Source organism: Hippocampus comes, unplaced genomic scaffold (genome assembly GCF_001891065.2).
Source record: "Hippocampus comes isolate QL1 unplaced genomic scaffold, H_comes_QL1_v1.1 scaffold339, whole genome shotgun sequence".
Taxonomy (NCBI): Eukaryota; Metazoa; Chordata; class Actinopteri; order Syngnathiformes; family Syngnathidae; genus Hippocampus; species Hippocampus comes.
In genome coordinates this window covers 104,907-129,858 of record NW_017806854.1, presented here as the reverse complement: position 1 = coordinate 129,858, position 24,952 = coordinate 104,907, and the positions used below count along the sequence as shown (strand labels likewise).

General features: G+C 46.6%; 1 protein-coding gene and 1 long non-coding RNA gene across 2 annotated transcripts in view; one reads left to right on the top strand and one right to left on the bottom strand.

Annotated features, from left to right (window-relative positions):
- The window catches only part of LOC109508135 (uncharacterized), a 28,753-nt gene extending 6,368 nt beyond the window's left edge, over positions 1-22,385 (top strand). The window contains exon 4 of the long non-coding RNA XR_002166598.1: positions 22,288-22,385. This is a non-coding gene — a long non-coding RNA (uncharacterized LOC109508135). The remainder of the gene's footprint in view (positions 1-22,287) is intronic.
- emilin1a (elastin microfibril interfacer 1a) lies at positions 584-14,901 on the bottom strand. The gene is made up of 12 exons (XM_019857972.1): positions 14,594-14,901; positions 10,376-10,492; positions 8,476-8,651; positions 7,596-7,695; positions 7,403-7,511; positions 7,071-7,235; positions 5,019-6,296; positions 3,518-3,932; positions 2,538-2,663; positions 2,407-2,424; positions 2,190-2,324; positions 584-1,954 (listed from the first exon to the last, which is right to left on the bottom strand). The coding sequence occupies exons 1-12, from the start codon at positions 14,701-14,703 to the stop codon at positions 1,635-1,637; spliced, it is 3,069 nt and encodes a 1,022-aa protein (XP_019713531.1). The 5' UTR covers positions 14,704-14,901; the 3' UTR covers positions 584-1,634.
- Positions 22,386-24,952: the final 2,567 nt, after the last annotated feature.

Genomic DNA, 24,952 nt, shown 5'->3' with positions numbered 1-24,952 from the left:
ATGTATTTAGGCACTTGTGTAAAAAATTACATTGGTAAAACGAAAAGTTTTGGCTCAACTCTTGTATTAAAGTCAAAAGTAAATATGGCCATGATCAATTTACCTGCTCAAGCTGTGACTTGTTTCCACCACATTGATGGCTGTACGAAGCTGCCATTTATTCTTGAAAGCGTCAAGCAAAGCACCCGTTTACCTCAATGCAACACATTGTTCCGAAGGGACTCAACCGATCACTATTCAGTAACATACCGAGTATGTAGATTGATTCACTTCGGCCAAGATTTAACTGTACTTCCGCCCTCGGCCACAAGAGGGCAGTGTAGCGCAGAACATAAAACCTTCGTAACTCGCTGCAGCGACACCTCGGTAGGACAAACCTAAAGTCATGACAACATTCAATTTTACTTTTGTGGCCCTCCAGGGCCATAATAAAAAGGAAACGAAAAAGTGCAAATGACTGTCAAGAGCAGTAAAATATTTCATAGGTCATCTGTTACTTTTGCACGCGTTACCTAAAAAAAGGTAGGAATGGTAATTATACAATAAAAGTGACAGTCCAAATAAACGGACACTGCCATAGCCCCTGGTTGAAGTGTGTGTGTTGTATTTGGCACACATGATAAAACATACAAAAACACAGGACCTTCCAAGGTGAATTGGTAGCGTGTAAAAATATTACATGATTTTAAAATATTTACAATCCTTCAAGAGTGTACAATTCTTTAAAAAATAAATCGGAAACCCCATTCTCAACAATGAATGACAAGAAGATTTTCTATAAAGGGAAAATAGGATTTAGTAATAGAATAATACATTGATTGAAATGAATGGTTGTACTGCTCATACAATAGCTTACTCAGAATGGCAACTTATTCATGCAAAAAAAAAAAAAAAAAAAAAAAAAAAGTGATGTTACACCAACTCGAGATGGTCCTCAATAGAACAGCGAAAACAATTCCCATCTTTGCCCCTGTCTGCCCTGCTCTTTCCTCTGTCTCATCCTGTGGTCTCCAGCACATGAACTGTGGACGACTTCACTTTTGCTTTTCCTGCAAAGAATCGTGATTCAAACTGTGTCACACTCCCACTTATTTCCCTCTGCATATTTCTCGGACATTTGGCTTCCTGCACCATGCTTCTCGGAATCTACTTGTGGTCATATCAAAGTTGGCAGCACTAAACAATAGCGATCATGAAAGAAAAATGTCTGAACATGGCAAGAACCCGCATCTTTTATTGCTGGTGCTGGGGTGCTAAACACACAAACTCAGAACCTCCATGAGCTTTATCTTTTATCCCCCTTTCATTTCATTGAAACGGCAACTGAAGTCCACTATATCATAAACTAATATTCAAGTTTTGGCAAGGAATATGTACTTTTGTACTTGATATCAAGTCCTTAAAGCGGTGGAGCACAAATGATCGCTTTAAAAGCGTAAGCGTGTTTATTTACATATGATGACTAAAGTTCAGAATATGCAAGTCCCTGATAGAACGCTCTTTTGCTCTCAAAAGAGACCCTCTTGGATCATTTCAGTCTCCGTGACTGCCCGGTTGCTTCATCTTCAAACAAACAAGCCCCCCCCCCCCAAAAAAGAGTCCACGCTCTGAAAATGCCACCACTATCCAGCCAATCAGATGGTCTCATAGAGTAACATCCCACTGAAGATGGTCAAGGGTTCCGAGGAGTACGCCAGCTTGCCGCTGACCAGGTCGATACAGATGGTCTCCCCCGCCTCCATGGGCAGGATGATGTTAAAGACCGCCAGAGCTCCGGGGATGTGTTTGGCTTCCGCCATGGGCTTTTCCAAGCCTTCGGGCTGATATCCTGCCGAGTCAACTCGAGCCACACCGGTGTTGGATTTGGACAGCACCGCCTCGATCTTCACATTCTTATGGCCGGTCAGGATTCCACTGAAAAAGTACTTCCCTCTCACTGGAGCTGTGAAGTAACCTGCGGGACAAAGCACGAAACACAAAAGATAACACGTCATTGCTGCAACTTTCCTGACCTGGTGACTTATTTTGAGTTGTTGGACTGTTAGAACAAATCCCATTGCGTGTATGTAAATGAACCACGATGACTTCTGTTTTCTTTTGTGCAGTGTGACATAATGACAATAACTTGTGGTAGTATTGATACATGCGTGTTGGGAGCTCGGGGAAAAAAAAAAGATGCCAATTCGAACCTGTTCCGGGGTTGTAGACGCCATCCTCATTGACAAATACTTTGTTGAATGCAATGGTCCCGACGCCCCTCATTGGCCTGGTGAGCGCGGCCGAGAACGAAAGTCGTGGCACGTGGGCGTCGGACCCCGCGAGACCTGATGGCGGGGGCAGAGAGAGTTTAAACATGAAACGGGAACGCTCAAGCTGTCATGTGATGTTTAGTTAGTCGGCACGAACCCTGTTCGCCTCGCAGACCTGCAAAATGAGATGAAAGATAAAAAAAGTGAGTCACCATGTCAGACTCCTCTTAAGACAAACAATTGAACTTGCTCATCAGTTCAACAAAGGCTGATCATTTCGTTCTCTACCTGGGGGTCCGGCTGGACCTTGTTTGCCCGGTTCACCCTGTGGTCCCGCCTTTCCTTGGGGTCCCATAATTCCCTGCGGTCCAGACTGCCCTCGCTCACCTTTGGGGCCCGGTAGACCCGGTGGACCTACAGCAGAGGAACATTTGGGCTGGATTCACGCAACCTGGTTCAAGTGACACAGTTCAGTTTAGCCCGGCCGATATGCTGCCGAGTCAACTTGAGCCTTTGGCTTTTCAGTTTGACTGTTTTTGAGCTTTCTAGTGTCTTTGTTGTTAATGTATTGTTTGCTGTTGCATGATTATTTTTTTTTGCTCCATGTACAGTACTCTGTATGCAGCGTCGGTAGTTTTAAAGTGCTCGAGAAAGATCGTTGAGTTGAGTCACACTCCCTTACGAATAAGTCACGGTGACAACAAAGCGGCCGTGGCTGACGTTACAGTTGTAGTGCTGGCTTAGTATTCCTTGCGCTGCTATTTTTATTTTTTTGTCAGCTGGATATGTTTGCCAGGCCCTTATCACAAATATGCGCTTTTACAATCGCATAACTTTTATGAATAGCCTGTTAGTGACAGGGCGCCCCTTTGGTGAGAGACTCAAGTGGAGTCGGGATTAGGAAAGTGAGGCAACATTCAAATCTTGCTCAAAGTTGTCAGAATACAAACTCCCCCCTGGAAGTGAAAGAAGACAAACCCTCTTCTGAGCTTCTTTACTGATAAGCGAAGTGTCAAGGGAGATTCCTGAAACTTCTGCTGGACGCGAAGAAAGCCGTGAGCTTTAACCTGATGTGTATTTCGCCCAGATGTTTACCGAAACTCCTTTTTTCCACACACTGCAGACTTTATAGGCTCTTAAGTAAAACGCTTGACAGGCCGGATTCTTTCTTTGGTCTATTTTTTACCCTCTCCGACTGCCTCCCATTAAGCAGGCTTTATATCTTGTCCAAAAGTCAGATCCCATGCCCTGCCTCGTCGGAGGCTTACCCATGAAATCCTGTCGTATGAAATCATGGAACTCCTTCGCCAAGTCTAGCAGAGATGAGTTCAGTCTGTGTATTCCGGAGTGGACTTTCTCAAGCTGGACGTTGTGAATATTATCGATAAGATGCCCTTGAGATGCGACTGTTTCATTGAGCTCATTGACGCAGCTCCACAGCCCGGTCACATGCTTGTCCAGGCCCTCCTTGATCCTCCGCAAACTGTCGGAAAAAGAGTCGAAGCGTCCGCACAGTCCTTCGACCTTGTCGAGACGACGTTCGAGGCCGTCGCTCGCCCGCCGACACTCGCCGATTTCCGTCACGTGGTTACTCCTGATCACTTCCATGTCTTTGCCGAGGCTGGCGAATCGAGCGGCTGAGTCATCGACATGCTCGGCCAGATCATCCTTCAAATTGTCCACCTTTAACAGAGAACAGACGCGCTTAAGTGTGTGGGTTCTGGATAATACGTGGTCTATTTTTCTACGGTTCCAGAGAGACACATCTCCGAGCCAAAACAACTGTTGCATTCCAAAAAGATTTTCGTCTATCACTCGAATGAAACAACACATAAAACATCCTTGCGGCAATGACACCGTTGCCATAAATGGTCGCCGAGTGTTCCATTCTCAAAGGCCATTTAAAGTGGAGTAAAACAGTGGTTCGGCAGGGGATGATTTCGGTCTTCAAAGTACAAATTTTGACCCAGTGACTTTCTCACATCCTGAGCCATGCCCCCCGTCAGGCCATCAAATTCCGTCCAAACTTTAATAAGACGCAGATTGCGCTTGCTTTGCTTATTATTAGGTCAGTTGGAGTAGAGTTTATATGTGTATGGATTTAAATTCATCCTGCTTTTTGTCCACTTTCCAATACTGTATTCTTAATGAACAAAACATGCCCGCGTTAAAGCATCCGGTCTTAAAATAAGAAGTGCCCGATCATTTTGGCGTGCAGACGTTTGTACAAGCACTGCACGCAGCTTGAAATAGCAGCTTTGCTAGTGCTAACAAAACAAAGCTTTTCGTTTCCAACTTTCAGGGCTGTCCTCAATTTACGGCCGCGTTCCCTTCCGAGACTAAGCATTGGCGTAAACATGAACTTAGACGAACATGATTGTACAGTAGTTCAAAGGTTCCAATGGCACCAGATCGGTAAGGCCTGGACCACGATAGTCCACAAACTGCAACATGGCATCCATCTGTTGGAGAGTCGCCAGTGTGTGCTGCCTGATTCCTGTCAAGGCACCCACACACTTGCGAGTGCGGTTTCACTCCGACTGCTTTCCTGGCATGTCTGCGTGTCTACGACCCGGTTCCCTGTGTGGCGTGCAATACAAATATACCGAGGAGTTTCATTTCCTTTGGGAGGATTGTGATGAGTATCGTCAATTCAGGATAACAATTACGGTAATAATGTACCGCTGGTTGCTGGTTGCTCTCAGGGGACGCAGAACGAACGCAGTCGTAGCAAAATCAATTGTGGGTGTCATTTCCGATTCCTTTTACCTCCGAACGGATCCTGTCCTCGGTGTCGGTCAGATCATCCAGCGTGTACCCGTGTGTCCGTATGGTCGTATCCATGCTCTTCAGAGTGTCATTGATGGAGCGGAATGTGAGCATGACCTGAGATAGCTCTCCTCGGATGGACTTCAGATCCCCTCCTAATCTTCCATTGTGGTCACCGTGACCGTCTAAGCGATTCCTCAAATCCTGGATGTTGATTTCGCACTGTTCGCCCCTCTTCTCCGTTTCCTCTTGGAGTCGTCCCACCTCTTCTCGGAGGTTTGAGCACACCTGAGAGCACGCCGTTTCTCCCGAGTCCACCTTTCCGCGGATGTCGCCGAGCTCCGTCTGACACTTGTCGAAGCCCGTCGCGGTGGTGTTGGCGAGCAAACGCAAGTCTTCCTCCACGCTGCCGCAAATAGAGCAGTCTTCCCACTCCCGGTTGAGTGTTTCGACTTGCGCCACTATCCGATTGAAGTTCTCGCCGCCCTTGCCTGTCACGGCAATGATCTTTTTGACATCGTCCGTTAGGTCAATGATCCTGTCGGCCAGCGAGTCGCCCGACACGGACAAATCATTTAAGCGCGTGTTGAATTTCTGGATTTCCCCTTGGTTAGCCACAACCCTCCATTCCAAGGTTTTTACGGTGTCTGCGGCTTGATGGTCTTTTCCGATGCGCCCGCAAGTGTCGTTGCACATTCTGGCGGTGGCTGTTAAAGTTCTGTCCAGGAAAGTCGTGACGTTCTCCAGCTGGCCTAAACGTCGACTGTGGTCAGTTACGGTGTCTCCAAGGACGGCGACGTCGAGCTCCAGCTTTCCGATTTTGAAGCGATGATCATCCAGCTGACTCAGGACCGTGTTTCGAAGCTGCGTGACGTCTCTTTGGACGCTGTCCTTCAGATTGTTGCCCGTGTTCGTGCACCTCTGCTCCGTTTTTCTCACCGTGTTGTTCACCCTCTTCTCCAAGTCTCTCAGTTTGACGTTCATCCGGTCCTCCGTCACCCTTCCCTTTCCTCCCCCACTTCCGGCCAGCTCCTTATCCAGTCGCCCTTTTATGGTGTCACACTTGCCGGAAGTGGCGGTGACTTGGACATCCAGATCCGACAATCTCTTCTCCAGCTCGGTGACCGTGTTGCAGCACGCGCGGGACTGTTCAGTCTCACCACGAATGATTTGCAGGCTCTGCCTAAAATGTTGGTCCATGGAGCTGATCAACTTCTCCAGGGACCTCACCCGTTCTCTGTCCTCCTCTTGCTGCCGCCTCAGATTCTCTACGCCGGCCTGAATACAAGAAAACGGACACTCCGTTAATAAACGCTAACCCTTGTCGAGAACCTTTTGTCACTTTTAGAATATAACGGGGGTCGGAGCTGAGTTACGGTGAGGCTAACGTTAAGACGTTGCGGTTTCCTTGCAATGCTGTCGGAGTGTTCGGAGCTTGCAAAAGATTTATCGAAAAGGTGCTGCATTTTGATGTTTCTCTCTTTCCTGCATTTGACGAATCCACCTGACCAAACAACGTCCGACGGCGATTTATGTCACAAGCGTGGCCGACGTTGTTTCCCTCCCAGAGGAAATACGCTCATACTGAGTCGTACCGCGCTTAGATGAACCTGGTGCAGTGCATGCATCGGCATGATAGATTGACTCTATTTTTTTAGTGAGGGTTAAAATGATTTTAACTATCCTCTAATAGTCAAACTGATGCAACGCTGCTTGTGAGGGGCACTTGAGGGGAAAAAACAGGCACGGGCCTTTCTGTGAGGAACCATGAAAGGTGAATGAGGTCAGAAGTGACTCAATGTTTACGGAGAGGAAAGTTATGGCTTTAAATGGGTTTGGGCGGTTATCCTCACCCTCTGGGGGGGAAAAAAATGATCGCAGATCTTAACTCCACATCTCAACATTACTTGGCACTACCTGATACCAGAACCAGTATTGAGATTGCAGCAGAGAGGCACCTGGGTCAATAAGCAGCTTTTTAAAAAAAATAACAAAAAATGATGTTAATCTAATCCTGGAATGTGTTTATGTATATAGTAGATCAGGCTTCACCTGGCAGGCAGAGCACGACAGAGTCACCCTTCTCTCCAGCTCCGTCAGTATTTGCTCTTTGAGTGTGTTCGGCTGGTGTCCTCCTGCGACAGCGGCGCCATCCAGGTCGTTCCCCGCTCCGTTCTCTAAGTGGTTATTAATGTGGAGCAGGGTCTGATCGTGGACCTGAACAAACAGACCAAATCACAAAGTTTATGCCCCGTTCCCTCCGATTGCGGGACGAAGACAATCATGTCGTGTCCAGAAAATTGAACTTCAGTACAGTGACAAATATCTACCCTTTGTTGGCAGTTTGATTCATTTTAGGAGGAGATTTTATTTTTTTTTTTTACCTGTGTCCTGTTATACAGATGGTCCAGCTTTGTGTGGATGTTGTTGATCGTTTCCTTCATGTGCGGTTGGGCTGAATCAGCTGGTACAATCGCTCCGTTTAGTACCGAACTGTACGCGACAAAAGTGGACATTACTTTCCTCAGCAGAGGCGCAGGGTGAGTGACTTATGGCTGGAATAGGACATTGGCATACAACTTCTGGTTTAGATCGCGAACGGAGGTCTGGATGTTGCGGAGGTCTTTGGCAAGGCCGTTGATGGTTTCCTCCAGTTTTCGGACCTTTTCACTGTCGCCTGCGTACATAGAAAAAGGAAAACAGGAATTGTGGGGACGGGCGACATCGTACTCCGGCTCCGCTTTCTCTGCACGTGCTTTTCGGTACGTGATCGACCAGCAAATGGTGGACGACGAGTGCGTTCGGAGGCGGTAAAAGAATGCGTGAGGCCCAAAGGTGTCTGGACCCGAAGAAGTGTCATCCGATGGCGAAGTGATTTTGGCAGACACTTGACAAACTTATTCGGTTATGGATAAGAAACACTTTGAGAAGACTTCCTCCCGAATTTTGTGTGTCTCTGAATTTTCAACCAGCTGAACCCTGATTTTTATTCCCCAGGTTTGTTTGGTTCAGTCTCGTTCTACCAAATGACGTGTATCATTGTTTGGAAGCAAGATCATGACGGACCACAAAATTTAGTTTGGACGTGAGTGGAGAAGCCGCGGTTTTGTGTACAAATGCCGTCTGGCTCCGTGTGACTGTTTCCACTGGATTTGGTCGGCGGCCACAGATAATGGAAAATGTGGCGTCACAAAGGGCCACGTCATAAACCGCAGAATTTACAATTCCGGTGTTTGATGACTGAGTCTTCTCTGAAAGGCCACTGAACTCTTGATATGCAACATATGCTAGAGGAAAGACTTTCAGGTGGAACTTGAGTAACTTAAAACCATGCAGTATTTTTTTTTTTGTGGCTTGTATTGTTTTTAAAATTATTCATACACCGAACTTTTTTTTTGGGGATGACTGTTACACATGTTTAGGTGAGTGATTCTTTTGACAGCACGCAGCTCCTTACCATTTCCACTCTGTCCGCCGCCTTGCGTGTGGCCTGTCTGTGTGACAAGCGGTCGCCCGCTGTTGACCGGGCCCTCGAGACAGTCCTCCCCGGAGTATCCGTGGCAACATTTCCACTCCATTTCTGTCACCATCTTATAAGCCACCTTGTACCTTGGCCTCCTGTACGTCCGGTATCTGAGAAGTCGGGGAAGTGACCGATGAACAAAAAAAACGACCATATTTACGTTACGTTTTTTGCATGTGGAAGCTTGCAGATATCGTCGCCGATGTGCTTTAAAGTCAAGGGAAAAAATATAATCTTTGTAATAATAGATTCGGTGCGCCATCTCTAGTCGAAACGCGGCCTTGCTGACCAATAACTAAAAACAATACCGCACAGGACCTATATCGCGTTTCAATAAATTGAGAGACGACTGCCGTTACGCATTATTAAAACAGTCTGAATCATAAAAATGGGCGAGGTTTTTTTTGGGCGCAGAACAGCACAAGTGTCTTGTGTTCTCTGTATATAAACGTTTGATGGCAGGTGGAACCGTTCAGTGTTCAGCGTTGTAAACATTGCTTGCTATTTCTGCTCCATTCTCCAAGACGTCAGCTATATTTAGCCACGACTAAAAGTCCATGTTTTGCTGGCAGGAGTGAGTGGAAGGCTTATCTTGGCCAGCTCTCCCCCCCCCCTCGTTAATGCGCCGTTCCGATTTGAGATCGAGGGCCGTGCTCGTCTCAATAATGAGCACGCAATTGGACGGACGTCACAATGAGGCTTTTATGGCAGCAAGTCCAGGCACATTAACGAGCCTCGACTGTAATTATCTTTATTTTTTTGGGGGGGGGAGTCGGTTACTCCCTTCGTACGCGACCCTCCAAAGTATCGCCTGCGCAGCCTTTGCTACGCCCATGGAAAAGACCTTCTTCTTCCAGCTCTCTGCGCTGAGAGCGTGAGAAAAAGGAATACAATGTGCTCTCAGAGGGAATATTAAAAAAAAAAAAGAGCGAGAGAGGTGGCGGGTGGAAGAACAATTATTAAAAAAAAAAAAAAAATGGAACAAGAGCTCAAGCTTGAGAGTTTTCCGGTGCGCCAGGCTAGAGCGTGACGGCAGAAGCGCCTGTCTGCTCCATTCTTGTCATAGTCCGGGTTTAGGCAGATGATTGAGGCGGGCACAAGTATCGAGGAGTGAAGCTCAAGCCGGCGTCCACATCGACATACTTCTGACTTTGAGAGAACAAAAAACATCAGGAGAGTTTGCTGAATGTTTTCTCACCGCCTAACATCCGTATTTGGAGAGTCTCATCAAATCCATCCCATCTAGAGTCAATTTGTTCCCCGACCGAGGACACCGGATATTCCCCGGTCGACACAGCGATGCACGTATGGGGTTTGAACACAGCCTCATCGCTGAAATCAAAACCTTGCGGTATGAGCGTGCGCGCGGCGACATTTGGGCGGCGCACCAGCAGAACCGCGAGCGAGCACCTCGCTGACCAGACTCTCTTGAAAGACGGTTCGAAAATAAAACAGCGCCGAGTGAAATGAGTATCCTCAGACAGGAAGAGGCGAGATGGAGCCCCTGGACGGAATACAAGCCGGCGCAATAAAAGCCAGGAAGTTAATGAAGAGACAGATATGTGTTTCAGTATGCAGAGTACCCGGCGGAACGCTCCTGAGCTCGTACGAGTCGGAATTTTCAGGGGAAAATGAGCCTCTCCAACATACGCGGCATTCAGACAAGTCGTCTCATATTCACAATGTCTCTGATTAGATTGTCTTCTTTCTATATTTCCCTAAATACCAACGAGGAGAAAAAAAAAAAAAAGGCTCGCGTGAGGAATGGCTTGTTTGACCTCAGAGATTCCACTTTGAGCGCGTGTGTGCGTGTGGATGAGTAATAGGTACTCACGCCACTCGAGGACACTGGCCCCAGGTACAGCGTTGGTAGTCCGGTTTGATATACGTCTCCACGCCATCCTCCATCACGCAGCTAACGGTGCGCGTCACCACGTAAGCACACCAGTTCCTATGATTCAAAAAGGAAAAAAAAACAAACCACACAGGCTAAAGGAAATGACGAACGACGAGTGGCCGTATTAATCATAAACACAGTCGGGCCTGACGACAAGAATAGTTGTTTTAGAAGAAAAAAATGGAGATCAAATCTCAACCCATACTTGTGAAAACGCCAGATCGTATCAAGAAAACTTCACAAATTCAACAGCGGATACCATTGTAAGCTTTCGCCAACACACACACACACACACACACACACACACACACACACACACACACACAGTGAGAGGGTCACAATATTCCAAAGAGCTCCCACCGTACTGTTGAATCAACACGTCCCACATTTAACCCTTCGACTTGATAAGATTCGTTGGTGCCGGCAGTCGGAATGTGCAAAGTTAGAACAGACTGGAGGCCGGCACTCGTTTTCGGGCTGCCCGGCTCAACTTCAGATCACTGGCAGATTCTGTTTGCTCGACTGGGCAACTATTCATCGTTCGCCTGTCACTTGCTATTCGCCGTTGTTGTTTTCGTTTCGAGCTACCCCAGCCGCGGTGTTTTCGAGGCAGTCGTCTGCCACCTACCTCGCTTCGGGAATAATCCGCCTTGGTCTGCCACCACAAACACAGCTGCCGCTCAACTTTATCATGTTCGGTGGTTGGTTTCACTGTGTGTGTTTTGGACTTTCTTAGAGAAGGGGGAATTTTATTTTATTTTTTTCCCACCCGTCCGGATTTGAAATGGAACACAGACGAATGGAATCGGGAGGATCGAAAAGGAGACAGCTGCAATGAATCTAAAAGTGCTTTGTTGTGGTCCCTCCGCGCTTGCTCGGAGTTTTTGAGTCTCACTGATTCAGTGAGCTGCCTCTAGCGACGTATTATCCCGTTTTCGGCGCACCCCTGCATGCGTGCGTGTTTGCTGTTTAGCAGGCGACACCTTTGGCCTTATTCTCAGTCTCGGCAGAGTGAGGTCAAGCATTCCCTACCGTAATCCGGTAAAGCAACATTCATGCCAAAAGCTGGCAAGAAGAAGTGTTTCGTGACAACAGAGACACGGACAGGGCAAGCGGGAGCGTCAACAAAATGGGGGAATGCGGCTTAATACTTGAAGAAAGAAATCGCTAAGCGCTCCCTTTTGTTTGCGAGACCTTTCATTTGCCCTCAAGGGACGGCTTTGACAGCATACTTCAATGAGCTCCTTGGGACCCTTCGCAAGGAGGTGCGCCTCTATGTTTGAACTCTGACCCCCGGCTCAAGCGGCCCTCCAGTGTCCTTGTAAAGATATGTCCTTCGCCACACGGACGTATACACTCGAGTGCACTCACTCGCGCTTGAGCAATTGCATGCGGGCGAACATAATGGCAGAGCGCACATTCTTTTGATGTGACTTTGGTTTAATGCGCGCGCACACACGCGCCATTCTCTGTTTGGACATGTTTCAAAATGTGGGGACAGCCACCATTGTGTAAACTTCTCTTTGATTGTTTAGCCTGGCAGTCAGTAAGATATACAGAGACGAGGCATGATACTGCCATTTGTTTTAGCACAGGCGACACACGCGTTGGGACATCTCCGGGTGGGGTGGGGTTGGGTGGGGGGGCTTCAACTTTTGGCCATTTATGGAAAAACATGTTGATAAATTCTAGCCTCGGTTGGGCCTTAACATAAATATCGGCGATTGTACCGCTGTCAGGTGAAACATACACTCGCGCGGTCGGAAAGCGACGCGTTTCCATGCAGAGGCGGCGGGGGGACTCGAGTCACATGACTTGGACTCCAGTCAACTCGAGTCGCTGATTTAATGACTTGCGACTTGCTTGGCAAAAACTTCTGAAAGGCCGAAATGGACTTGGCCTTCATGAGACTTTGACTTGACAAGTCGTTCTGTGTCCATTTACAAATATATTTAGATATTCATTATATTAATACAGTGATCTTTTGTGTGTGTGTGTGTGTGTGTGTGTGTGTGTGTGTCTCTTGCACACCGCACACCAGGCAACCTCGGCCACTGGTCGGTTCCACTCCAAGGTTGGAAAATCCACTGTAAGAGAGACAAGATCGATGATGTTCGCCTTCATCGATCGCAGTGGTGTCCAAACTATGGCCACGGGGGCCATACGCGGCCCGCCATCTATATTTCAGTGGCCCAAGACACGACAAGAAAAATAAATAAATAAATAATGCCATTTGCCATGGGCCGGAAGGTTAGTTAATACACACAAGCGTAGGTTCCACTCAAGAGGCCAACGAACCATGTCGCATCACTCAATGAGTCAAAACGGCAGCAGCAGACTCCTGTGATGTGGAGAGAGAACCCGAATAGAAGCTCCTATTGCGGGAGCTCAACCTCCAGGCGATTTGCTTGTACAGACGCACACCCGTGTATACACACGCTAAGTGCAAACATATGGTAAGCATGAACGCAGCTGTGAACCAGCTGTAATTCTGTAAACTGTCAGTCATTTTCCCGTGGCGCGTGCAAGTTTTATGATCAACTACGCACACGTGCATGTACTTAGAGTACAGCATCATCCTTGGCTGCCTCAACTAAAACCGACGAAGCCATTCACTCATATTTACCGGTGCAAACAGACACACAACATCCACACGTCAGTCCTAAAACTGCTCAACCTCACACAGAGCCTTGGGGGGGAAATAAGATCTCTAACCCGTTAATAACTTACTACTGGGTGGCAACGGCAGCACAAAAAGCAGACGGGTGAGCTTAATGACATTGCACGAGCAGCGAATGTGGTAGCCATGACAAAATTGTAATTATTCCGCCATGAATCAGGCGCGATATATGACCAAAAAAATCTGCGCAGTGGCGTGTCAGACCGGGTGTTGGTCATTCGGCGGGATGCGTCTCTCGCATTCAAAAAGGGGCGCTTTGTGCCTCTGTGGGCGTGAACATGCCGACTCCATTCACCTGCACATGTGGCACACCCGCATCTCATTCATTCAATTAGCCGGTGATAATCGCTGTTGATTGAAATATGTCTGGGGACCTCGTATATCCATCCATATCCGCGATTGTTTTTGTCATCCTGGGGATGAGCGACATTGTGGTCTGTTCCGCTTTTCACCTTAAGTCAGCAGGGTTAGACTCCAGCTTGCCCATAGTCCTGAACAGGATAAGCAGTATTCACACCAGACAGAGAAATGGATGGATAATACTTCCTGACAAACGAAGGATTGAGGCCATAATTCTTTCTACGCGACCCACTCTGGTGGCTTTTAAGACTACGAACTCATTTCATCCCATCAACTCAACTCAACTTTATTTCTCGATTATTTAAACAACCACTGCTGTAGCCAACGACTGTGTACGGAAAATTAAAGACTCTAAATTGGTGTGAATGTTTATTTGCGCCCTGCGATTGGCTGGTGATGAGTTCAGAGTGTACCGAGTTGTCATCCTTGAGTCGTCCTCCGTGCCGAACCCTGACAACGTGTCTCGCTTGCTGTCGTTGTTGCTGCGGCACAGCACGGCACATGAATGTGCTATGTGTGAGCCTTGGGTTATTTTTTTTTTCTTGACTCCAAATTATGTCTCTTTGTTCATATATCTATGGCGGTGACGTATAGTGACAGACAAAATAATTCAATGCTCTTCCACAAGAGGGCAGAAGAAGGTGCAATTAACCTGCGTATCCACCTGTTGCCATTCGTACCACAGAAGAGCTACGTGACAGGCTCCAACTTCTCACTGGGCAAGTGAATTTGTGAGTAAATTCAAATGGGATCAGCATTACTTTAGTGGACTTGTTCATACTTTTTTTTTTTTTTTTTTGGTGACACTTTCGTGCTGTGCTGTGAGATTCAGCTTCATGTGAGGGACACATGATAAGGAACACATCTAAAATCAGTACATTTGCGCCAATACATAACTACGTGAACATATTGTTGAATTTATATTTTTTCTGACAATGCCCGTGATAATGATGATGACGATGATACGTGAACTAACCGTTATCGCCGTCTCGCACGATGTTACAGCTTGCAAAACCGCTCTTAAAATTTCCTCCTTGGCTCACACGCATCTTCGTTCATTCCAAAGTACAACACGTTTTTTTTAGGGTACGAACACAGCATGAGCGCGATCCTACCGGTGTCTGCTCGCCGCCCTCTGGCCGCTAAGGACCGCAGGCTCCGCGTATCCGAGCCCCCAAGACAGCCGGGCCAAGGCGAGGGCGAGCAGGTAAAACAGCGTCTCCATCCTCGGCTCCGGTGAAACAACCTGACAGTCTAAAATTAATCCAAAAAAAAAAACTCCCCGTCGTTATCGACAGCTGAAAAACGGTGGCGTCATATGATGAGAAGCTCCTCGGAGGACAGTCACGTGCATTTTTTTTTTTACTTCTAACCGGCGCTCAACAGATGGAACTGTGTTCGTGTGGCAACGACTGATTCAAACGCCGAGTAAGAACCAAGTGGAAACTTTCATGCGTCACGTCTCTCTCTCTCTCTCTCTCTCTCTCTCTCTCTCTCTCTCTCTCTCTCTCTCTCTCTCTCTCTCTCTCGCTCGCTCGCCCTCTCTCTGTCATCACTTTTTCTTAAATGTGACTCAAAGTATAGCTGAATCCGAAATAAAGTCCCCCTCCATCAACAGAAAAATAAGACATTGATGTTCAATACAAACTTGTAAATACTTGGATCATTTTTAAGGCTGCGAGCTCTCCCTACAATTTATTAAGCCCCACTCATTCACCATAATATGATTTCAAGTCTGTATGCAAGGTATTTTTGTATACTTGATTGGAAATGGAGACCTTCCGACAGTCTGCCAAGTGATTTTTTTCATTTATTTTTTTACTGCGGAAAAATTACCTGTTTAATTAAAAAATTACATGGCCGACTTGTCCATACATTTCAGTGCATTGATTTTGGGCAGTAGCTACATTCACTATAGTGACTAATAAAACGATAATAAGCCAGGGCATGAAAAGAACAATACTGTATAGATTTTTATTATTTCAAAAATACCACTGACCATATGGTGTATGTCATATTTCTATTTTTTTTTCAGAAGCAATAAAGTTTATGGCAGATTATTTCATCTAAAAAACCCCAAACAATAAATTCGAACAAGAAAAATGACTTCCTACATGTGCTACCTTTTCTGCTACTCACTCCACTCAGTAGTTTAAAAACAATTTTGTACATTAAGTTCTGCGGTGTGTTGGATGCCGGTGGCGCCAAAAAAATCTGTGTGAACTCACGAAAAAAAAGAACTTGGATAAGGGCAGACAAAACACCCCCCCCCCACCCCCAAAAAGAAAAAGAAACTGAGACTCAGGAGGTGTCAGGCATGTTTGAAGATGAAGAGAACGAAAATAGATGATCCAACAAGACTAGGCAGAAACTGAAAGACTAAATACTGTTTCTTAAAGTGACTAGTTGAAGACGTGTAGAATGCGGGGGCTGTCAGGTCAGACCAACAGAAGGACTCAAACTCCATAAAAAGACAGGCGAAACTCCGAATCAGACAGAAGGATGCCAGACTGTTACAAAACAAAAACAAAGTGAGATGATCCAAAATAAAACCCAATGCAAAGTCCTATAACATGTCTGGAACATACCATCATCAAAATACTCGAGGATCGAGATTTATAGGCACACTTTACGTCCCTAATGAATTGCTTTGCTGAACTCTGTTTATGAACACGGCGGTATAATATGCATGTCACCCAGCCTTCATCCCATTCCAAATACGGCCGGGCCTATGGCGAGTACCGATTTTGTGACCAGGGGCCGTCTGCCGGCCTGGGCCGCAACACCTGATCTCATCGCGAGTACGGTAGCTCAGAAGTGACACCGTTTACGAAAATCGAATCCATGGTGGGCAGTCATGCTTGAACAGAAAAAGAGAAAACTGGTTGTTCAGAACAAGGCAAATGAAGAATGTAATGTAATGTAGTTTCTTTGGCCTTCGCTTTGAGCCTCCCAGCTTCTTTGAATGACGTGGCACGAAGATGTTCCTCTTTATACACACACGGGCGGCTTTTACTTAAGACAAATGAGGTCCCCCCCAAAAAAACAAAAAACAAACGACACGAGGGTGCTTTTGGAAACCAACTGTCCACTACATAGCATTCGCTGGCTGTGTTCCTGGACCCTTGACCAAAGGCCCTCGGGAAGATTAACATTCCTCTGGGAGGGGACCGCTGTATCTGCGCGCTTATAAATAGGTGGACGATGCCATACACAACAAAACAAACGGAAGTGTTGCAGTCAGGATTGTCTTCTTTCTTTTTTTTTTTTTCCTTAGGATTTGTATTTTATCTTAAGACTTTTGTTCCCATTGTGCCCCGTTCCTTTTCCATCTACTCCCACTGCTTTCCGCTCGCCGCCTTTATCTCGACCTTTTGTGTGTGAGCGTCGTGTTTGACCGGCGCGCGTTTCTGATGCTTTGCATCTGCCATGTTGACATTCTTTTGAGGCCCGGCCCGCATTTCACATTCGCGCAGGTCAGGCCGTTTTGTTTGCGTTAACTATTATGGGACACCCCCAGTTGTTATTTCGCACTTTGGAGGAACTTTCAAAATGCCGATGCTGGTGTGGCGGTATGCTCTGTTGGTCACAAAAAAAGAAAAAAACTCGAGGCTCAAGGGAGGTATCTTTGGAGTGTAGTTAAGCCAAGCTTCTGTCAAGCTTTTGCACTCATTTGGCGGGTTCTTCTGAAGCTCCGCATACTTCAAAGACAACCTGCATTCATTAGTCTTAGCACAATGTGTGTCTGGTAAACATACAGTAGTGTTAAAAAAAAACAAAAGCCAGACCTCTCATATTTTCCGAGACTTAACACGCGCAGGAGGAGTCACTCACTGTGAAATGTATCTTGACTCTTGAAATCATCAAGAAAAGAAACAAAAAAGTCTGACATGAAACGAGCAAAAAGTCAAATGCAAGCATATTATCCCAGCCAGTGTTGTTCAGCACGCAGGGCTCATAAAATGCTTGCATTAATTATCAAATGGGGGGAACTCAACATTCCCAAAAGGGTCGTGTAAAAACATTCAATCTTGCCGTGAACCTCCTCCCACCACTTCAATATCTTGTTCAGGGGGTGGTGGGGGGGGGGGGCATCCGATGTGTATGTAAACCAAGACAGAGATTTAGAAATTTCGCTGCTTCTAAATCATTTTGGGGAGGCTCCACACACTCCCGTTGTGGAGCCACTTTTCTGTTCACAAAAACAAAGTCCATCGGTGCATGTGTCAAAGTAAGCGGTCACGGCGTTAACCGAACTCATCTTTTCTTCAACTTTTGAGTCGGGTTGGAAAAGCTCCGACGCGAACATGATATTGTCACTCCCTCATGGTTCGAATAATGCAATCAGGGTTTTCTTTTTACGCACGATTCGAAATGGAATCGTTTGAATGTGAGCGCTCCGCAGGCAACGGCGACTCCTAGCTAACCTTTCACTGCTGAGCAGGTCGTGCGACGCCTGCTGCTCCAACAAACACTGCTTAAGACATGATTGGCGGTCGCCCAAAACAGTAAAGTTACAGGCAATGAAAGGGAAACAATAAGCATAGAAAACACTGAAACGTGACAGGAAACGTCAAAGATCATTCCTGTGCATCCATGACCAACAAGCCCGCGCATACGGATGAAAACGAGTCATTTCTTTGACTGCGGAGAAAAGCCATTGCTGTGTTTTTTGAAAGCCTCCCTGACCCGATGGCCTCCAACGCGAACGCAGGCACACTTGTGTTTATTTCCCCAAGATAATGCGCCCTCCCTATCACACGTGGAAATAAATAGACCGGCTCTTTCTATCTCTTCTGCTGTGTTGAAGCCGATGTCCCGGCGATGCCGGGTGCGGCACAGGGGAAACAATTTCTCTATCATTATCCTCATTATCCTTATCACCGTACATTTTTCCAAGAAATCCTCCATTAGTGCACTTCATTTTGCCTCGTTGGATTTCTCCGCCTGGCCGGCGTTTTCTAGGTTCTTTTTGTGTTTTTGGAATGGCAGCTTCAAAGTTTAATCTCGCAACCTTCCACTTTGTAGCACACTGGCATGGTTGGAATTATTTTGGACCCCATGTAGTGCATATGGAAAAGTAGATTCCATGCGCGAGCCGCCAATTTACTGTCAGCGTCACATGCCAATTCAAAAGCAATAAGCATTCCTCTCAGGTTTTTTTTATTGTTGCGCGTTTCTGAAGACTCTTTTCTTCATTCGACTTAGCGGCACGTCGCTTACAGTGAATGATGCAAAAGTGCGGTCGTTACCCAGATGACCCGCCGCTTGTGTGGCCTTTGTTTGAAGAGACTGCGCCCCGTAAAGAAACCACACAGGGACTTGCGGCAAGTTTATGGGGCAACCCACACCGTTGTGCGGTTCGAGTGAAACCACGCCCTGCCAATCAAGACTCGCGGCACCACTAATACGCCGACCAAAACACTTTGATTTTAGTGCTCGCTATGTTATGACCTTGCCTGAGGAAGATGGAAAGAGTGTGCCACCAGTCTGTGTCGGTTACTTTTTTTCCCCCCCGTGAGATTTGTACGATATGATGCAGAATGTACAGTTACATACGCAGTAAGCTAAAGCGGTACAGAAAATGGAAGGATGAACAACATCTCGAAGGCTGCCTATCCCCAGCTGTCTTTGGGCAGTAGGAGGGGTCCACCCTGAACTGGTCGTGTATTATTATTATTATTGTTATTATTATTATTAGCTGAAACTGACTTTGGACGAGAGGCGAGGCAACAGATTTTTTATTATTATTATTATTATTGTTGTTATTATTATTAGCTGGAACTGACTTTGGACGAGAGGCGAGGCAACAGATTTGCTCAATTCTGCCTTTTGAAAGCGCCACCCTGCAAGTTAATGTTTACCCTGTGTCTGCAACAAACCACACACATATTGCAGCGGCTGATTTGCCACTTTGGTGCTCTCTCGTGGAGGGATGGGGGGGGATGTTTGGACCCAAATGGCCTTTATCATGATCTCTGCTTTTTTGTCAATTTTGCCGCAAGGTCATTTCCACTTTGCTGGGTATGTTTCTCTCTGACACGCGATGACACAATGACGCCCCAATATTGTGTTTTCCACGCATTGCCGACATTTTTCCAGAGTCTGGTGGTGGTTCGGGCTCTTGTCCAGGTGCATTAAAACTTGCACCTTGAGCCTCTTCTTTCTGGAGAAATGTCGAGATGCTCTCGTCATGAGAGCGGATAAATGTTAACGCCATCATCAACTGCTGGTGTCCTTGTTGCCTTGGGCTTTGGAGGTCAAAGCAAATGGCTTGGCTGAAAAAATACAGTCGCCTCTCAGTGTTTGTTTTTACTGTGATCAATAACTTAAAAAGCGACACCGTTTTGATTCTTTTTGTAACGCTGACGGCAGGCTGCTCGGGTGCCGTTGCCTGATAATACACGTCTGCGGTTCCGCCACTATCCATTTTGGAACAACATTGACACAGTTGTATCCAAATGTAGTGTCAGGTCGGTCCATCTCCGCACAAATCCCCACAGGAAGTCAGATGGTTCGTGTTTCCAGCAGCAACAACAGTAGCCCGGACTGGATTACTGATCTTATTATGGCGACCGCCGCCGACCAAAGTTACGAAAAAGAAAGAAAAAAAAGAAGAAATGAAATAATTGCAAATCATTGTCCCCAAATGAAGTTTATCGCGTCGTCCCACTTTGAGGGATCTTTCTTCCGAACTGCCCAGATGGCAATGTCAAGTTTTTGCACATTTCGAATCTTCTTGTGCATGACTGCAATCGGCTCCACCTGCAATCACTAGCCTCCCTCATGCTGCTGTATAATCCCGGCAGGAGGGAGCAGCTTTAATGAGAGTTTAAAAAGCAACAGGCTCAAGCGATGAAAGACCTCCTTTGTGTGTGTGTTCTGCTTCTAATAAAAAAAAAGAGGAAAAGACACAGAAGTATATTTGAATGTGTGCTGGGCTGAACAGCGTTTACAGGGAGGAGCGGAGTGTCCCGTAAATTGCCGCCGGTGCCGCCCGGCGCTTGTCACAGTGGGTTCAGCTCAACAGTCGCGCCATAATAGTGACCGTGCTTCCAAAGCTAACGCCGCGTTACCCGTGTTTCCCGTTGCATTTTGGCTCCTTGGAATTTTCCTTTTCCAAAAGCCTCTCTTTGTGCTTTGCAGATGTGTGTGCTTCGAGCGGTGCACACGGTCCCCTCTCTGCTTCAGAGCAGCTCACCTTGCACATTTCCATCCAAAAACCCATGAGAAGCTACCATATATCCAGTGCATCATATGCCGTGTTGGATTACGGCAAGTTTCCAAATTCCTCCAGATTTTTGGATGCGAGCGCAACCAAACTTTACAGTCTCAATGGCAAAGTTCGGAATTCCTCATGTTTTGCAGCACGTTCTTTCCTTCTGCCAGTAAGACTGGAAGTGAAGGCGCCCCGCACATGCCAGCGTACAAAGCCCGGCATTCATCCTTCAACGCCCACTGCATGGCGAGCAGCGGCCAACGTGACGGACCGCGACATAGGACTGATATTTCATGGAAAGGAAACACAAGTCCTGAATGAACAGTGCTCCCAACACACCTGGGTTGTTTTTTTTTTTTTCTTTTTCCCCCCCCAGCATATGAAATGTTGGTATTTGCAGACAGCATGCAAGTGTTCTCAACTTGCCCCTGCTGAATGGATCCAAAGAAGTGCAAACTAGACCGATTGGGCACCCCTGCTGTACACCAATCAGCCATGTTTTTTTTTTTTTTTTGGAAACGGCCACCGATTTGTTGCGGCTGTTTTGCTCCTCATGATATTTTGCCGGTAGTCGGTCATTGTGTTGTGTGCGGTCATCCACGAATGTCATGACAGCTCTTGCGTTTGTTCAAATACCTGCAGGCACCTCCAGAGGAGCCAGACATCACTTTGATCACCACGTGCTCGTTCCGCCAGGCCTGTCTGGAGTAAGAGATCAGACAGATGCACGGTTGATTCCACTCTTTTCAAACTCGCTAAACTCGACCTCTCACGATAGAAAAAAAAAAAATGTTGATGGCTGTAGATGTCGCGATCGTGCACCGTAATCGCATACAAGAAATGGGCTAATTTCAGCAAGACAAAACTAGGGTGTGCAAAGTGTGGTACAATTCTGGATGCTCCGGGTATTTTTAATTCAGGGCGTAGCACAAGCAAGACACCTCAGAACTGTTTTAAAGTGTGGGAGAAAAAAAAATGCATAGCAGTAGTATGAACTGTGTAGCAGGGAACAACCCAAACTTACTGTTTGAGCACTTGAATGATTAACTTTTTCATCGGAGGCAGTACAGTTTCTCACACCGGGTGGCCAAGGTACTGAGGTCAGATGTGAAATAATTTTCTGGTACCAAAGACGCTTCCATTGTGACTCAAAGCAGATATAAACGCAGCAAATCGGAGTTCATCACCCTCAGATTCATCTATTCGCAAATTTTTATGTAATTTATTTTTAAAAGAAGGCTCTCTCAACCTACTTTTTTTTTTTTTTTAAAACCAGAAACCTCTCTTGTAAATAACTTGGTGGCTTTTATTGGACTCTCCGTTGTTATCTCATCCGTGATGTGACCTTTTTGCCCGCAAAAACAGCAGACAGACTTCAGACGTCTGGAAATATATTTGGTGGAACACGTTTGGAAAGTGTGCAGGCCTCACTTTTGCCCTCCCCCTCCGCACGTGAGAGAGTCTGCGGGGGTAGACGTTTGCTGAAGGCGATACATCCCGACGTCGTGCATCAATCAATTTGTCTGCGCGTTTTCACAGAGCGCATCCGTCACTGCCGCGATATTTCATCTCCCGTGCTGCCCCCTGCAGATCCGGCCGCTCTGATGTAGAGCCAGAGGAGAAGCAGGACCAAGGCCTCAGTCCTTCCTGCCTTCAAATGGCACCGCTGGGAAACCGCCAGGGAGCAGGAGAGGTAAGACACAAAGGGAAAAACACATAGGACTTTTTTTTTTTTTTTGCTTTCACCGTTCATGGTCAAGGTTCTTCCTTAAATCATTTTGTTTACTAATATGAACATCTTTGAAGCTGCACTGGAGTGACTTTTTTGATATCAACAGTGGGGGCGGGCGGGCGCTGCGCTGGGTCAAGTTGAAGTGGCTGACTGACAAAAGTGATCCCCAAAAGTAGTCATTCTCAGCTCACTGGCGCGTTTTAACACATTGTTTGGGTTTGGCGTCCCTGTCGCTCTATCGTTTGTGTTTAAAGATGTTGCAGGCGGCCGTTTTAGCCCAAAGCCGTAAAACGCCTACGACGCATCACCTGCTGACCTTCAAACTGCAGAAGGACACATTTAGCAACCTGTTGGTGAACAAAGCGTCGAGAATTTTTGTGGCCATGGGAGAGAATAGATTGGCCGTTTGCCATCCATCCCACAAGTGAACATATTTCAAGTTCTGTGACCTTCACAATTTGATCCGCTGAGGTGGTTTCAGTCCATTTGAAAAAGTCAAGACTGGGATAAAAAACGATTAGCATCAGTAAGCGCTGAGCATGCTCACGATCACTTGGGAACACGATCGTCAGCAAATCATTTTCACAATTGTACAGCTTAGATCCATCCGTTCCACTCTTGATGTGTCCCAGCTTGATATGGCGCGTGTGAGGGATGTTGCGCGTCACTCCATTGCTGAGTCTCTTTAAAGTGGTGATTCATGGGAAGCACTCTTTCGAGGTGTAAGCTGATCAAAGGTGTGCTCGAGGTCTGGTTTCGCTTTATGAGTGTGCGCGTGTGCGTGCGTGTGGTGGAATACGATTTTCCATGAGTCCACATCTGTGTTTAAGGGCCCAAACTCATGCAAAATCGTCTCTTCACAATGTTTTACCCATTAAATGTGCAGCAGAAGGAAAAATAGCAGTATCGGTGACATAAGTCATTACTTTCCCTCTTCTCAAAATATTTCAATGCCATAAATAGTCCAAAATGTAAAATGTACCCAGCTTTTTGCCCGGGGCAGGAAGTAGGTTCTTATTTTAGAAGCTCGGTTACACAACAGTTGAATTTGGAAAGCTTCCGTTGGGCATTTTTCCAGTTGTCCTTCTTTTCTTAAATAAAAGCACATGTTTGAGGATTAAAGGATGTGAGGACACCCAAAATGTTCATGGGTTACCCATAGGGGTCATGACCGGGGGTCCCATTATGTCAGGCGGGTGTCCCAACAAATCATCCCCTTCGAACTTTACTCATTGGCTTCAATTTTCAAGCCAGGAGTTACGCTGTAAAAGCCGCTTTAACTTTGTCTCTAAAAGCGGCATTTAGACCACTGCAGCAGAGGTCACCGGTAGCCTGAATACCGAAAGATACGTTTGGTTAAATGGACCCTGACGCTTCCGCCAAACAAATGTTGAACCGGAAAAAAAAAAAAAGGAAGCTCTTATCCGTCCCCTGGGTAAAATGTTCACCTTTTTTTTTTTTTTTGCCACGGAGGCCAAAAGTCAGCTCGCTGTTACCTCGGCTCCTGTTTGTTCAGTGGGTCACCACCTGGATCCGTTTTTAATGCTTAAAGGCGACCTCAAATCTGCCTTTTGTCACCTTTGTCCGTTTAATCATGATTAGGGCTAAAAATGATCATTGCAGCCACTCACCCCCATTTTCTTAATCACTCTACTAAATTACATCGAGACCAACAAATCGTACTCATACCCACACCAAGGGATCCCGACACTCCATATCGATTCTGGTAAAAAGCCTTTCAGTGTCAAATTAAATCACGCCAGTCTTTTGCCAATAACCCGACTTGACTGCGATGCTCGCCTGAACACTTGTGCTGTGCTCACACACGCTGAAGTGAGGCCTGCGCAGTTTACTGGGATGATCTCACTCTCGTGAGCTCTCATCCTGGAACACAGACGGATGATGTCAGACTTGAGATTGGGACTTTTCGCCCCTCTTAATTGTGTTTCTGAATTTAAAAGGCGGCACGGCTTTCAGCGCACCAGTGTGTGCGGGAAGTTTTATTTTTCTTGCTTCATCTTCAATAAGCAAATCCATACAGACGCTTGAAAAGTGACTAAACCAGCAATGTATCTTGATTTATGTTTTGAATGATGTTTCAAAATCAAACACCAAACAGCACTTGGCTTCTCAAGGCTTCAGTTGAGCGTTTTTCCCCACATTTCATCGTCTTGCATTTACTGTCAAGTGTGTGATATTTTTTTCCCCCCATTCTGCAACTCCAGGGCTTTTTTTTTCCCCCTCTCCCCTGAGCATCTTTTGTCTCCTGGGTGTTCCCTGACTCGCTTCCGTGCTCCACTGGGTCTCCCCTCCTTTCTCTTTCATCTCAGCTCACCAGGAATCTGAGAGACAATCGTTGTGATCTTATTTCCTCCCTCCCTCCATCCTCACTCAGTCTTCCCTCTCATCGGTGGTGAGCTCATTTCCAGGACGTGCACACTGGCCAATGTCACACATTGGCTTCCCATCAGTGACAGCGACTCGCAAGGGGAGGGGGGGGGGGGGGGGGGGGGGGGGGGGGGG

Excerpts from the sequence above, each read along its gene's own strand:
- emilin1a (XM_019857972.1), bottom strand. The coding sequence starts at position 14,703 with ATGGAGACGCTGTTTTACCTGCTCGCCCTCGCCTTGGCCCGGCTGTCT. Across the intron at positions 10,493-14,593 it reads AGGGCGGCGAGCAGACACCG|GAACTGGTGTGCTTACGTGG; the intron begins GTAGGATCGCGC and ends TTTGAATCATAG. Across the intron at positions 3,933-5,018 it reads AGGACAGGATCCGTTCGGAG|GTGGACAATTTGAAGGATGA; the intron begins GTAAAAGGAATC and ends TCTCTGTTAAAG.